Below are 16,167 nucleotides of genomic sequence, written 5' to 3' on the forward strand. Positions count from 1 at the left end.
TAAAAGGAGTGAGAGAAAGAGAGAGGGAGGAATGGGAGGTTCAGCCTCCAGGGCCCGGAAAGAGGCAAAGCCGGGCCGGGGGAATGTGATTAGGGTGAAGGTTTAAATAATCTACAAGCCTGACAAAAGGAAAAGGGGGCTTACCTAACGGATGAGCCGGTGGTGGGTGAAGGAAGTCAGAGCTGGAGAAAACAGACAGGGGCAGACCGTCAATCCCGGGGGGTCGCGGAGGAGTCCGAGGAGGTCCGAGGAAGGAGTCCCCTGGCGCCCGGTGAACTCCTTCCCGGGTTTCGGCACCAAATGAAGGGGCGCAAGGATGAAGGAATCACGCGAGACCCGGGCTAACAGTTCGCCAGAGAAGTTCTGCTTTATTCAAGGACTGCGTGTACATTTATAGGGAGCTGCGTTCCAGGTTTGGATAGGGGATGGACGGAGCGGTAGCTGATTGGACGGGGCTGGACAGGAGGTGAGCCTTGACCTGTGACTGGCTGAGGTTTGGCGCGGGTGGGCTTGGGTGTTGGCGCCAGCGGGCTTGTTTACTGCGGAGAAGAACGAGGAAGGGTGCCATATTGCCAGGGTGTGTCCCTGTTCAGGCGCCCATGGGGTCCCTACAGGACTGAGCCCTTAACCTGTGGGATCTGATACTATCTCCAGGTAGATAGTGTCAGAATTGAGTTAAATCGTAAGACACTGGAGAATTGCTTGGTGTGTAGGGAGAAACTCCCACACGTGTTGTGGAGCCACTGTTAAGCCACGGTTAATGTCAGAATTCTGCCCACGTCACCAATTGTCAGGCTCCATGACTTTGCCAGTTGTTGGGCTCTTTTACCTGCTGGTAATCTCTCAATCTCTCCTCTCAATATCTCTTTCTCTCTCTCTTTCTGTCCCCCTCCCCTCTCCCCCACAAGAATAGCAATAAAACTAAAAAGATACATTGCCCCCCCCCCAATTTGCTTACAACGGATGTGCTAAAACCACACCACCAGGACCCCTGGCAAGGGCCCAACACATGTGATGTCAAAAGTGTTGTTTTAAGTGATGTTTGAGAGTAGGAAAAACACTTCGGTTTTTCTTGTCCTTAATAAACCCTCGTGAACACTGCCCACTATCAGTATTATTTTCTTTGCTTTAACACTAGGTTGAAATGTGAAAGGACTTTCTTATTCTAATGGCAATATCAGTGGGTAAGTTCTATTTTTTTTTCCAAAAAATTATTTCACTACAATTATGAAGTAATGTTTTATGTTATTATATGTGTTTTTTTGTTTGTTTTGGTGGACTCATTTGGGAACATAGTCACCGCTTAGTTCATCCTTTCTGTGTTAAAATGAAATATGAATTTCAAACAACGCACTTATGTGGTTCAGAGCTTTATTATACCTAACCCCATCATTAGTCACCTTTGTGACTTTGGAAAGATTTCTTAACCCAAAAGCCTTGTTTTTCACCAGCATAAGTTGTGTATAGTGTACTTGCCTCATGGGTTAACAGGAAGATCAGATGAGGGGACCTGTTGTCATGCAGCCTGCTCCACTCAGCAGCTGAAATGTCCCAAATATGCTAGACTGTGCTACAAAATACAAATAAGATACAGTCCCTGCTTTTGAAGAGTTCATGTCTATAAGAAAGGGAAAAAAAATGATAGAATAAAGAATTATACCATATGAATGGTCTTATTTGTGCTCCTTCCAAAGAGTAGTGCTTATTGTGGTCCATGATCTTTATTGCTAATGTAAACCTATACAAGGTTAACAGATGTTAAAATGTCAAATCAACAGTAGTAAGGTTGGGGTTGGGTAGATCAATGTTTAAAAATAAAGGTTGGTTGGGGCAGGGGGATTTATAGAAGTAAGCATGGCTCTTTATAGGGGTGATATACATTTCTTGAGGGTGTGTTTTCTCAGGGTTTTTCATTGAAGCTTATCCCATTAACAGGTCTTTATTTAGTCCAGCCACTCTGTATAAGATGGCCTTTGGAGAAAGGCATCTGATTTCAGTTTATACAAGTAGAAGCAATCCATCTATCTTGGAAGATTACCAAAACTGCTGACTTTTTTATTAACCTCAGACTTGCCGGGAGGTATTCAAACTGACTTAGAAATTCACTTAAATCTGATTGAGACAGACTTGATGGTATCTAGGGAAATGTTTTATGCAAAAACTCTAGGCTAGTTCTTTGTTCTTGTTTGCCTTTTAGAGAAATCAGTTTTGTGTTTTTTCTCTTTTCTTTCCTCTTCCTCCACCTTCGCCTCTCCAAGACCTTTTCCTCCTGAAGCTCTCCTCAGTGGTGGGCTTATTTGGGAAGCCTTTTCTGATGGTGTTCTTTTGTGGGCTCCCCACAACTTACTTCTTCCTGTCTGTATCACTTGTAGCATCCTTCATACTCCCTGGTGTTGTCTTTATTCTTATACGTGTCTCATCACCCCTGTGGGATTGTAAGCCCCTGGAGAGTTGACTCACAGGCTTCTGTTGACCTATGGCTGTATCTGTTAAAGGTGTAGAAAAGCAAGCCACCATTTCCCTCGAATGTTTACCTAATGTTAACATTTTTTCTAAACTCTTGTTTAACTTTTCCCCCTCCTTCTGTTAGACTTTGGTAAATACTAGGCTAGAGCTAATCTATTTCAGAGAGCAAAAACTTTAATCAAATACTTCTTTTCTGTTTAGCTCCAAAATCTTGGAATTAATCCAGCCAACATTGGATTCAGCACACTGACCATGGAATCTGACAAGTTCATATGTGTCCGAGAGAAAGTTGGCGAGCAGGCACAGGTAGTGATTATTGACATGAGTGATCCAATGGCTCCAATCAGACGGCCTATCTCTGCAGAAAGTGCCATCATGAATCCAGCCTCTAAGGTGATAGCTCTGAAAGGTAAGTCCAAAGGGATTTTTAGAAAGGAATTTTATCTTGCTTTAACTGCTTCATTACCTTAAATATTGGGCAAGTGTCAGTAAGCTCACAACAAAGTGTCATCAATAGTATTCAACTTAATTCTAGAAGTTTTAGCAAAAGCTGTGTTTAGTGTGCCCTAAGAAGAGGCCTCTGAGCACCAGAGCTTCTTTGTAATATCATCCATAGTGCCAGACACTGTGAGGGGGTGAATCCCCAGGACCTTGTCCTCTTGGGTCCAAAGATGCATTATGTCTGGACAGCACTGTGTTCCCCAGTAGAGCTGCGTGGCATCCTTGCCTGAGGGCCTGCTGTGGTGGTGCTCCAGTCATCCCAGGATACAAGCCCAGAGACTTACTCTTTTGTGAAGTGCATCAGCGACAGGAGAGTAGGTAATTAATAGAATTTTACTTCTCAGCACTCAGGGAACCTCAGGTGCTGGAAACTTTCTATTCTTGAGAAATAGAGAATCTTTTCATATTGTCTTGATTTGGGAAATTAAAGAATTACATGTGTAGTGGACTTATTAATGTTTATGTGAAATGTATTATATCACTTGCCTTGAAAAGTGAAAACTATTTCTGGACCTAAAATTTGTGAAAGCCAAATATTAGCTTTGCCTAGGCTTCTGTTTTGTTACAGGAATAGGTTCTACTTTGTCATTTCAGTAAGTGTATGTACATCTGGAAGTTAAGACCTTTCTATTTAAAAAGAAATAGCTGAATTATTTTTATTTGAAAGGAGCTTTGTTCCATTATCACTCTACCTTTTTCCTTGCAATCTTGTCAAAGCATTTTTTTGAATATGGAGTGTAGCAATGTAAACTATTTTATGGATTCTTAATGATTCTTTTCAGTTTCTCTTACTGTATCACTATCCTTTGGCTGTTTTTGATGGAATTCGCACCTTGTAGCATTGTTTTTTGCAATTTATATTGCTGCAGTACTTTTGAGAGACATTATCTAGCATGTCTGCTGTTTGGTATTCTCAGCAGATCTCAGAAATGACCTGCATTTTGGCCTTCCTGGTTCTCTGGTTTAGTTCTCTTTAACAGTGTGCAGGGCCGGCCCGGTGGCGCACTCGGTAGAATGCGGCGCTTGAGAGCGCGGCGGCGCTCCCGTGGAGGGTTCAGATCCCATATAGAGACCGGTCCGCTCACTGGTTGAGCGCGGTGCGGGCGCGACGCCGAGGGTTGCGATCCCATTACCGGTCACGAAAAAAGACAAAAAAAAAAACAAAAAAAAAACAGTGTGCAGTGTGGATCTCCTAGTGTGTGTGCATGCATGTATGTGTGTGTGTGTTTTGGGAGTGGTGGTAGGGGTGTAGAGGAAACATGGTATTTAGATGTTGTTAATCCCTTCCAGCCAAAGACCACAAGGAACATACCTGTGTTTGAACAAGTTGGTTTTATTACTCGTTGCAGCAAGAGAGAACACATACCATGGGGAACTAGGGGGTGTCTCAGTAAGAGAGCGTTAGAAAGAACCTGTTATAGGATTTGGGATTTGGTTGGATGATTCGGGGATGTACTAAAGAAGCAAGGATTTGCTGTAGATTGGGTGCTTTCAGAAAGTGGGGGTAATTTTATGATTGGGTATCTCAATAAATCTTATCTACAAGGGAGGGAAGACGAGAGAGAGAGGATAAAGCTGTAATTGGTAAAGAAGTAGCAGTCACTGTTTTGGCTGAGAGAGTGCTGGTATTTTGTGGATTGCACAGTAAACTTGTTTTTGTCTGTGTTTAGACAAAATTCCAAAGCAGGCTTGCTTTGTCTCACTTTATCGTGGTCTCAGAGGGCCCTTGTCTGAAGTTCGTGTACTCCGAGATGGTTTATGTCCAGCAGGAGAGCAACATGGCCTATCTGTGAATGCCAGGCCAGCTTCAGGGTTGCAGGGGCTGCTCCTTTTTGTTTCTTTCTCAATATTCATGTTAATTGCTTCAACTATAACTGCGTTGAAGTGCTGTTATCTTTTGCATAGGGAAGTGTGAGGCTCTGGAACCAAAGAGAGATAGTTTTAAGGCTTTATCCTATTTTTACTGCAATCCTGTGGCCATAAGGATGATCTCAGATCCTTGTGGTACAAATTGTTGGCAAGTGGAGGATGTACAGTGTGTTTTAAAGGCCCTACACCAAAATGAGCAGAACTGTCTTAAAAAAAAAAAAGGTGTTTGTACAGTGATTGAATTACAAAGATAATTGAATTACAAAGATAATTGAATTACGGATGAGCTCTGCAGAGTGGGTCTGTCATTTCATACACCTTAGTTCTGTGGGTGACAGTGTGAAAGCAGGAAATACAGGGACCTGGTCTATATCTCCCAGATTCTCCCCATTTTGGCTGGTGGAGCTCTTCATGAGCTGGAACTCTTGTAAAAACATCTGCCTTTACAGTCTGTCCTCATATCTTAGGTGCTCAGCCCATGTCGTGGCCAGGCCTTCTGGAGAAGCCTGGAGCAGATTTGCTCAACCTAGTCTCTCTACAGACTTTCTCTGCTGATGGATTTGTGGTGAATACTTTAAAACTGGAGATACATTTTTTTTTCCTTTTTGTCTTTTTTCGTGTCCGGCAACGGATCGCAACCCTCAGTGTCGCGCCCGTACTGGACCAGGACCGGCAACGGGATCGCAACCCTCGGCGCTGCGTCCGCACCTCGCTCAGCCAGTGAGCGGGAACCAGTCTGTATGTGGGATCCGAACCCTCGGTGGGAGCGCTACTGCGCTCCCAAGCGGCGCACTGTAGCGGTGCGCCACCGGGCCGGCCCTGGAGATACATTTTTGCACTTGACCAAAAGTGTGAGGTGGTGTGTAGAATTCCTTATCTGCTGTTCATCAGTTTAATGGAACATGAATACCTTAACTGAGGGACTGGCAAATAGCCTGCTTTTTGTACAGTTCCCAAGCTAAGAATGGTTTGTATAGAGTTGTAAAAACAAAACAGACAAATACGTGACAGAGATCTTATATGTTCCTCTACAGAAAAAGTTTGCCGACATCTTGCATTACTGACCTGAGTATGATATTCCCACTTTTATCATGACATTACCCTTTTAATATTTGTGTTTCTTTTTACAAATTTTACCTTTTTTCCCTTAATTTTTAGAAGTAGATTGCGTATAGACTAATCTAGTACCTGCACAGCAGTTAGTGCTTAGCTCAGGTAGGGAGGGGCAAGGTGGTGGAATGGCACCCCCTTGTGGTGGCACACTCTTCACCTTGACTGTTTCAATCTGACCTTAGATTGATTGCCAAAGGAGGTTGGTCCTTTTTTTTCTTTTTTGTGATGCTAAATATTTTGTACCTCCTATAACACAAGTTCTTTTAACCAGTCTAAGGACAACTTGACAGATTTTCAAGCTAGAGGAAATTTCCTCTGTGATCCAAGGCTATTTGAAACTAAAAGATAACAGCTGGCCAGTTGACTCAGTTGGTTAGAGCACAGTATTACAAGACCAAGGTCAAAGGGTTTGGATCCGCCAGCTGCCAAAAAAGAAAAAAAAACACCACCAGAAACTAAAAAGTACCCCTATCCTATAGTTGAGCTTTTAGTTATTTCTTCCTTTGATCACTTTATTCAAGTATAATTTACATACAGTAAAATTCATCTGTTCTAAGTGTACAGTACAGTGATTTTTAGTGAGTTTATAGAGTTGTGGAACCATCACTACCATCTAGTTTTAGAACATGTTTATTACCTCAAAAAGTTCACTCATGCCAAGGGCCAGCCCGTGGCTCACTTGGGAGAGTGCGGTGCTGATAACACCAAGACCACGGGTTCAGATCCCTATATAGGGATGGCCGGTTCGCTCACTGGCTGAGCGTGGTGCTGACAACACCAAGCCAAGGGTTAAGATCCCCTTACCGGTCATCTTTTAAAATAAAATAAAAATAAAAAAATAAAAAAGTTTGCTCATGCCTGTTTGTAGTCATTCCCACTCCCACCCCCAGCCCTAGGCAGCTACTGATCTGCTTTCTGCCTCAATAGATTTTCCTTTTCTGGACATTTCAAATAAAGGGCATCATACAGTATGTAGTCTTTTATGTCTGGCTTTCTTTCTTAGCATAGTGTTTTTGAGGCTCATCTGTTGTAGTGTGCATCATTTTTATTTTAATATTTATGTTCCTTTTTATTGCTGAATAGTATCTCATTGTATGGACATTCACCAGTTGATGGATATTTGGATTTTTTTCTAGTTTTTGAATATTAAGAATATTGCTGCCATGAGCACTCACAAGTCTTTGTGTGGACATATATTTTCATTTCTCTTGGGTGGAGGGAAATTGCTGGATCATATGGTAAATTTGTTTAGCTTTTGCAAAGTGTTTAACTGTTTTCCAAAGTGGTTGCAACATATTACATTCCCATTAGCAATGTATGAGGGTGCCAATTTCTCCACATCCATTTCAATACTTGATACTGTCTTTTTTATTACAGCAGTTCCCATGGTTGTGTACTAGTGTCTCATGGTTTTAATTTGCATTTCTCTAATGCCTAATGATGTCAAGTATCTTTTATTTTTAAACATGGCTATTAGCCACTTATATATCTCTCTGGAGAAGCATCTGTTTAAATCTTTTGCTCTTTTCTTAATTGGATTGTTTGTCTTATTATTGAATTATAAGAGTTCTTTATATATTCTGGATATACATCATTTATCAGCTATTTGATTTATATATATTTTCTTCCAGTCTGTAGCTTGTCTTTTCATTTTCCTAATGGTGTTTTGTTTTAGTCCCTTTGTGCTGCTGCAACAAAATACCTGAAACTGAGTAATTTATAAAGGAGAGAAATTTGTTTCTCACAATTCTGGAGATTGGGAAGTCCAAGATCAAGCTGCTAGCAGGTTTGGCGTCTGTTAAGGGCGTGTCTCCGCTTCTAAGATGGTTCCTTGTTACTGCAACCTCTGGAGGGGAGGAATGCTGTGTCCTCACATGGTGGAAGGGATGGAAGGGCAAAAAGGAACCAAACTCCTTCAGTCAAGCCCTTTTATAATGGCATTAATCCCTCATGACCAAAACAGCTCCCAAAAGGTCCCACCTTGTTGCATTGGGGATTAAGTTTAAATGTGAATTTTGGAGAAGACAAAACATTAAACCATAGCATATCTTTTGAAGGGCAAAAAATTTTAATTTTGATGAAGCCCAGTTTATCCATTTTTTTTCTTTGATTTATCATGCTTTTGGTGTCATATCTAAGAGTGCTTAGCCTAACTCAGGGTCATAACAATTTTCTGCATTTTCTTCTAGTGGTTTCATAGTTTTAATTCTTACATTTGATTCTATGGTCTTTTAAATTAATTTTTGTGTATGGAGTGAAGTATGGTTGTAAGTTCTTTTTTTCTTTTTCTTTTTCTTTGCATGGGGGGAGCATATCTATTCAGTTGTCCAAGCACCATTTGTTGAGGAGACCATCTTTCCCCTTTGATTTATTTCTGGAGTCTTAATTCTGTTCTTTTGATCTCTGTGTCCATCCTTGTACCAATTACTAGATTACTTGATTGCTGTGGCTTTATAGTAAGTTTGAAATTAGATAATGTTAGTATTCCAACTTTGTTCATATTTTTCAAAATAAGTTTTGAAACTATTTGAAACTAGATCCTTTGAATTTCCACATAAATTTTCGGATCAGTTTGTCAGTTTCTACAAAAAGCCTCCTGGGATTTTGATAGGGTTTGCATTGAATTTATCAGTCAATTTGGCAAGAATTGCCATTTTGGCAATATTAAGTCTTCTAGTTATGGTCTCTCTCTATTTACATCTTCTTTAATTTCTTTCAATGATGTTTTGTGCATTCAGTGTACGAATCCTACACTTCTTTTGTTACATTTATTCCTAAGTCTTATATTCTTTTTTGACATTATTATGTGCAGAATTGTATTAATTCCATTTTTGGATTGTTTGTTGCTAGTATTTAGAAATACAGTTGATTTTTGCATATTTATATCTTGGGCACTTTTTAAACTTATTCTATTAGTTCTTGTAGATTTTAGTGGATTTCTTGGTATTTTCTATATACGGTATCATGTTATCTGTGAATAGACAGTTTTATATCTTCCCTTCTAATATGGATTCTGTTTATTTTGTTTGTTTCAATATTGCATTGACTAGAATATCCGGTTCAGTGTTAAATAGAAGTGGCAAGAACAGATACTCTTGACTTGTTTCCGATCTTACGGGGAAATAGTCTTTGACCATTGAATATGATGTTAGCTGTGGGTTTTGAGTAGATAAAGCCTTTATCAAGTTGGAGAAGTTCCCTACCTTCCTATTTTGTTTAGAGTTTTTATCATGAAAAGGTGTTGGATTTTATCAAATATTTTCCTGATCTATTGAGATGATCACATGGTGTTTGTCCTTTTTTAGTGTGGTGTATTACATGAATTTCTTATTGGATGTTAAACCAACCTTGCATTCCTGCAGTGAATCCCTTTTGGTTGTGGTATATGATCATTTTTTTTTGTCTTTTTTCGTGTCCGGCAACAGATCGCAACCCTCAGTGTTGCGCCCATACTGGACTGGGACCAGCAACGGGATTGCAACCCTCGGTGTCGCGCCCGCACCTCGCTCAGCCAGTGAGCGGGAACCGGTCTGTATGTGGGATCCGAACCCTCAGCGGGAGCGCCGCCACGCTCCCAAGCAGCGCACTGTAGCAGTGCGCCACCGGGCCGGCCCGTATATGATCATTTTTATATGTTGTTGGATTTTGTTCATTAATATTTTAAGGATTTTTCTGTTATTTTTATGATAATTGGTCTGTGGTTTTTTTTTCTTGTGCTGTCTTTATCTGACATTGTAATAAGGTGAATGTTTGCCTTAAAAAATGAGATTGGAAGTGGTCCCTCCTCTTTTTTTGGAAGAGTTTGTGAAGTACTTGTTATCTTAATATTCTTTGAGTAGTTGATAGGATCCAACAGTGAAAGCCTTCTGGACTTTTCTTTGTGAGAAGATTTTTAATTACTAACTCAACTTCTTTACTTGCTATAAATCTGCTCAGATTTTCTGTTTCTTTTTGTGTCAGTTTTGGTAATTTGTATATTTCTAGGAATTTAGCCAAGTCATCTAAGTCTTCTAATGTGTTGGCATAAAATTATTCATATTATTCCCTCATAATACTTTTACTTTCTTAGAGTTGGCAGTGATGTCCTCTCTTTCATTCTTATTTTGATAATTTAAGTCTTCTTTTTTTCTTGATCAGTAATTAATATTTGTCAGTGTTCTTGATTGTTTCAAAAAACACCCTGGCTCCAGCAAGCTGTGTGTAAGTGCTCCTGGAATATGTGCACAGCTGCCTGCCATGTGCCATTTTTGTTTTTTTTTTAAAAAAAAGAATAGCATATTGTTTTCTTTTGAATTTTTCTTTTTTCTATTTTGTGTGTGTGTGCATGTGCACAGCTGCCTGCCATGTGCCATTTTTGTTTTTTTTTTTAAAAAAAGAATAGCATATTGTTTTCTTTTGAATTTTTCTTTTTTCTATTTTGTGTGTGTGTGTGTGTTTTGTGGTTGTTCTGGAGTTTACAAAATGTATCCTAACTTACCACAGACTATTTTGGGTAAATATTAACTTAACTCAGTTAAAATGCAGAAAATTTTACACCAATATAGCTCCATTCCCTCTCCCCTCTATTGGTGCTATCTTTGTCATTCTTATATGTATGAATATATAAAGTATTTCAAAAATAGATAAAATGAAGTATATGTATACACATCTACGTATATTATAAACCCAACAATCCTATTGTATTATTATAGTTTTATGTGATGTCCTTTAATGAAGCAAAGAAAAGCAATGAGAAAAAATATAGTCTTTATATTAGCCAACATATTTATCATTTTCATTGCTCTTAATTTCTTTTCGTGGGTTTGAGTTCCCATCTTAGTTCAGTCTGATTAGAACCAGTTTACCATAAGCTGCGAGTGTCTAAAGATGGTGAGGGTTTAACATTTACAATATGGTGAAGACAGCAAAAGTAGGTCACACCTAAATTATGTTTAAAACCAGCTGTTTCATAAATTTGTATGGTATAAACTTAATATGGTATATAGTTGTAGTTAACTTTAGAACTGTTTTCAGCCAGCACTCCTTTATCTTATATCATGATGTCATATATCTTATATCATGACGTCATAAAAGACTTTACTTTAGCAACAGCAGTCTTGTTTCTCATATTGTAGATGAAGGGCTAGCCAGTTAGCTCAGTTGGGTAGAGTGCAGTGTTTTAACACCGAGGTCAAGTGTTTGGACTCCTGTATCATCCAGCTGCCAAAAACAACAAAATCAAATTGTAGTTAAAAGTTAATTTGCTAGTTGATATGATGATGTGAGTTGTTGAGTAACTTGGCTACATAACTGGACAGGTAAATTAATTCTTTTTTCCAGCTGTGTAGCTCAGACATAATACTTCAAAAACAGCTAGATCTGTGAATAATGCTGCTAATGATACGGTTATACAAATATTTCTTTGAAACCCTGCTTTCAGTTTGTTTGGGTATATACCTATAAGTGGAACTCCTGGATCATATGGTAATTCTATTTTAACTTTTTGAGGAATTGCCATACTGTTTTCCATCGTGGCTACACCATTTGACATTCTCACCAACAGTGTACAGGGTTCCAATTTCTCCACATCCTTGACAACACTTGTTATTTTTTTTTTCTTTTTATAATAGCCATTCTAATGGGTGAGAGGTGGTATCTCATTGTGGTTTTAATTTACATTTTCCTAAGGATTAGTGATATTGACCATCTTTACATGTTCTTATTGGCCATTTGCATATTTTCTTTGGAGAAATGTCTATTCAAATTTCACTCATTTTTAAATTTGTTTTGTTGTTGTTACTGTTGTTGTTGTCAGGTTGTAGGAGTTCTTTATGTATTCTCAATATTAACCCCTCATCAGATACATGATTTGTAGATATTTCTTCCATCCCATGGGTTGTCTTTTCACTCTTTTCTGTCCTTTGATGCAGTCCAGTTTGTCTATTTATTTTCTTTTTTTGCCTATGCTTTTGGTGTCATATCTAAAAAAACCATTGCCATATCCAGTGTCATGAAGCTTTTCCCCTATGTTTTGTTCTAAGAGTTTTTCAGTTTTAGCTCTTATTTTAGGTCTTTGATTTTCAGTTAATTTTCAGTTAATTTTTGTGTATGGTATAAGGTAAAGGTCCAGTTTCATTCTTTTGCATGCAGATATCCATTTTTCACAGAATCATTTGTTGAAAAGCATGTCTTTTCCCCCACTGAATGATCTTGGGACCCTGTCAAAAATGATTTCATCATATACGTGAGAGTTTATTTCTGGGTTCTGTATTCTGTTTCATTGGTCTGTATGTTTGTCTTCATGCCATTACCATACCATTTGCTTACTGTAGCTTTGTAATAAGATTTACAATCAGAAAGTGTGAGATCTCCAACTTTGTTCATCTTTCTCAAGATGGTTTTGGCTATTCAGGGACCTCTGAGATTCCATATGAATTTTAGGATGGATTTTTTATTTCTGTAAAAAAATGTGCTTGGGGGCCGAGCCCATGGTGCACTCGGGAGAGTGCGGCGCTGGGAGCGCAGCAGTGCTCCCGCCGCAGGTTTGGATCCTATATAGGGATGACCGGTGCGCTCACAGTGCTCACTGGCTGAGCATGGTGCGGCCAGTCTCAAAAAGGACAAAAAAAAAAAAAAAAAATGTGTTTGGGCCCATTGAGAGTTTTTTTTTTTTGGCACATTTGTCACATCAGTTGACCATAAGTGCATGCAGCTATTTCTGGACTGTATAGTCTGTTTCGTTGATCTGTATGTATGTCTTTTTGGCAATAACACATATTTTCTTTTTCCTTTCTTTTTTTTTTTTTAAACATAGATTTTCTTACTGTAGTTTTATAGCATGACTTAAAGTCAGGTATTAATAAGTCTTCCAACTTTGCTTTTTTCCAAAATTGTTTGTCCTCTGCATTTCCATGTACATTTTAGAATCAGCTTATTTTCTACCCCAAAAAAATGATGCTAGGATTTTGATTGAGATTGCATTGAACCTTAGAGATCAATTTGGGGAGAAATGACATCTTGATGATCTTAAATGTTCTGATCCATGAGCATGGTATGCCTCTGTTGTCTCTTTTATTTAGGTCTTTAATTTTTCTCAGTATTGTTTTATCATTCATTTTATCATTTAATGTAGAAGTTTTGCTTATCTTTTGTTAAATTTATTCCTAAATGTTATGTTTTTGGTGGTGGTATAAATTCTTTAAAATTCTTTATTTCCAAATTGTTTGCTGCTAGCATCTCAAAATTCAATTGATATTTCTGTATATTGACCTGTATCCTGCAGCATTGCTGTGTTCACCTATTAATTCTAATAGTTATTTTATAGATTTGTAGGTTCATTAGGGTATTTTTTGTAAATAATTATGTTGTCTGTGAATAAAGATAGGTTTACTTATTTTTTGATATTTATGCCTTTTACTTTTCTTACCTTATTGTACCGGCTGAGATATCCAGTACGGTGTCAAAAAGAATTGGTCCAAGAAATAATCCTTGCCTAGTTTCTGATCTTGGGAGGAAGCAATATCAATATTTCATGTTAGCTGTAAGTTTTTGTGTAGATTCCAAGATCAGAACTCAGCTCCTTGCCAGTGGTGGAAACAGTATGGGTCTCTTGTCAGAGGATGGATGCCAAAGCCTTTTATCTAGAACTGTACTGTCCTTTTGTAGCCACATGGGGGCTGTTTGTTTAAATTAATGAAAGTTAGATAAAAGTAAAAATGTAGTTCCTGAAGTGTATCTCACTAGATACATTTAAATGCTGAATAGCAACAGAATATCTACTTTAATAGATAGTGCAGGTGTAGAATAGTTCCAACATTGAAGATGAGTCTATTTGACAGTACTTGTTTAGAATTTAAGACAAAGGAGAACCCTGTTATATGGAGAAATTGGTTTAATGTGAAGGGATATTTATGGGTTTTTTTCGTGAAAGTTGGAGACAACAGAGAAAGGATGTCTTATGTTTTTGCTAACTTATCCAGAAAAGTATTTTGAACCTAGACGAAACCAATCTAAAACTATTTGTCTTGAGAATTGCTTCAATAGACCTAATTTCTGATGGTTATTCATACATTCTATAAATATTCACACACTTTTACATTCTTCTGAAGAAGAACCTGTAAGGGAGCTCTTCTCAATATTTAGACAGCAAAGTAAGGTTAATTATTACTCAGGCAGCTTTTTTCCCCTTGTTAATCAGATTAGCTGTAAGTAATACAACTTATATTAAAAGGATTCAGAATTAAGAATATAAGAATTTGTCTTTCAGATTTTTAATTTGTCTTTCTCTAATCTTTATCACATCAAATATTAGCTGGGAAGACACTTCAAATCTTTAATATTGAGATAAAGAGTAAAATGAAGTCTCATACTATGGCAGAAGAGGTCATTTTCTGGAAATGGATCTCTGTGAACACTATTGCCTTGGTGACTGAGACCACAGTCTACCACTGGAGCATGGAAGGTGACTCTCAGCCCATAAAGATGTTTGATAGGCACACCAATCTGGCAGGGTGCCAGATGATCCACTACCGAACTGATGAGTACCAGAAGTGGCTGCTCCTCATTGGCATCTCGGCTCAGGTAAGTAAGCTTTTGGCTGCCTTCAGGGGTTGGTCTGATGTAACTTAGAGCCCTAGTATTAGAGTAGAATGGTTAGATCATTTGAGGTTGGTATGATGTAAGGCAGAAGAAGTAGGCCTGGGACTGAAAGAAATAGAGATTTCTAAAAAATCTGAACTTAGGATCTAGTAATTTTAACTCAACTTTGGTCCGTTTAACAACTGTTTTCCATCAGGTTACTGATGTTCGTTCTGTAAACTGTCTCTGGTGCAGCTTTGAGAAGTGAATTGAGGATTTTTGTAGAGCAACTTGGAACCTCTAGATTTATGAGAAGTATTCTTTAGGCTCTGTTTTAAGGACTTAATGGAAGGTGACTAACTCAGTCCTTTTATAATGAAAGAAGTATTTTTCTATCCTCCTTTTTTTCATTCCTGGTGGCTGATCCAGTCAACAGATACTTGAGGACTACAGGATGTTTGGAACTGGGGATATAGATCTTTGTTAGCTGTAACCTAGTGGGGAAGGTATGTCAGCAGAATGTTAATAGTTAGAGAACTGTCAAATATTTGAAGAGAGTGCTGTGGGAGCCGTGAGAGAGTCCGTTAAGGGAGAACCTACAACAGAGGGGGCATCTAAGCTGCATTTTGCTAGCTATAAAAGTACACTTCAGAAGGAAACAAGCTTGTACAAAGGTATAGAAATGGAAGACAGTGGCACTTTCAGGGAGTCTGGGGTCATTCGCTGTAGCTGGTACCCATAGGTAATCATAAGAGGCAGTTAAAGGAGAAGGCTGGAGAGATGGGTAGGGCCAGACTGAGGTGCCTGCTGTATCTTGCAGGCTATGGGAATTCTATAGCATGTTTTAAGTGAGAGTGATATGATTAATTTTGCTTCTTGGCAGTGTGGTAGAATGGAAATAAGTGCTATCAGAATGTTAATGATGGCCCACCATGAAGACTGGAGGCTGGGAAACTAGTTGACAGGCAGATATAGGAATAAAGCCATATAATCTGTTCTGGAGTAGAGATATGTATGAGAAAGGTGAAGAACAAGCAAAGAGGGAAAGGAGTATTTCTCTCCACTTTGGGGGTCTCTTCCACTCTGTAACATCTAGGAGAAATGAGGCATGTGTGACTTAGATAGAGGCAGTGGCATTAGAGATGTACAGGAGAAGCAAGACTGAGACTTTGGCTTATTCAGCCTGATAAAAGGCATCTATAGAAAACACAACTAACATGTTACTTAATGGTGAAAGACTGAAAGCTTGTCCCCTAAGACCAGGAATAAGACAAAGGTATCCACACTTGCTACTTCTGTTCAGCACTGGACTAGAGGTTCTAGCCAGGGCAGTTAGGCAAGAAAAAGAAATAAAATGCATCCAGATTTGAAAGGAAGAATTAAAACAATATCTGCAAAAGACATAATCTTATATATTGAAAATCCTAAGAGATCCAATAAAAAACAATTAGAACTGATAAGTTCAGCATGGTTGCAGAATGCAAGATCACTTCATTTCTATACACTTGCAGGGAACAATCAAAAAATGAAATTAACGGGCTGGCCCGGTGGCGCACTGGATAGTGCGCCGCTTGGGAAGTGCGGCGGCGCTCCCGTCCGAGGGTTCGGATCCCACATACGGACCGGTTCCCGCTCACTGGCTGAGCGAGGCACGGGAGCAAC

The 16,167-nt window shown here is 38.9% G+C and overlaps 1 protein-coding gene across 1 annotated transcript; it reads left to right on the plus strand.

Annotated features, from left to right (window-relative positions):
• Positions 1–2,717: 2,717 nt before the first annotated feature.
• On the plus strand, positions 2,718–14,508 carry CLTCL1 (clathrin, heavy chain-like 1; the record flags this gene model as incomplete). Its single annotated transcript, XM_008576970.1, has 2 exons — positions 2,718–2,875; positions 14,240–14,508. Coding segments are annotated over exons 1-2 (426 nt in total), but the record flags the coding sequence as incomplete, so codon positions are not given.
• Between the last annotated feature and the right edge of the window lie 1,659 nt (positions 14,509–16,167).

The sequence above is a fragment of the Galeopterus variegatus genome, unplaced genomic scaffold (assembly GCF_000696425.1).
Source record: "Galeopterus variegatus unplaced genomic scaffold, G_variegatus-3.0.2 Scaffold1434, whole genome shotgun sequence".
Lineage (NCBI taxonomy): Eukaryota > Metazoa > Chordata > Mammalia > Dermoptera > Cynocephalidae > Galeopterus > Galeopterus variegatus.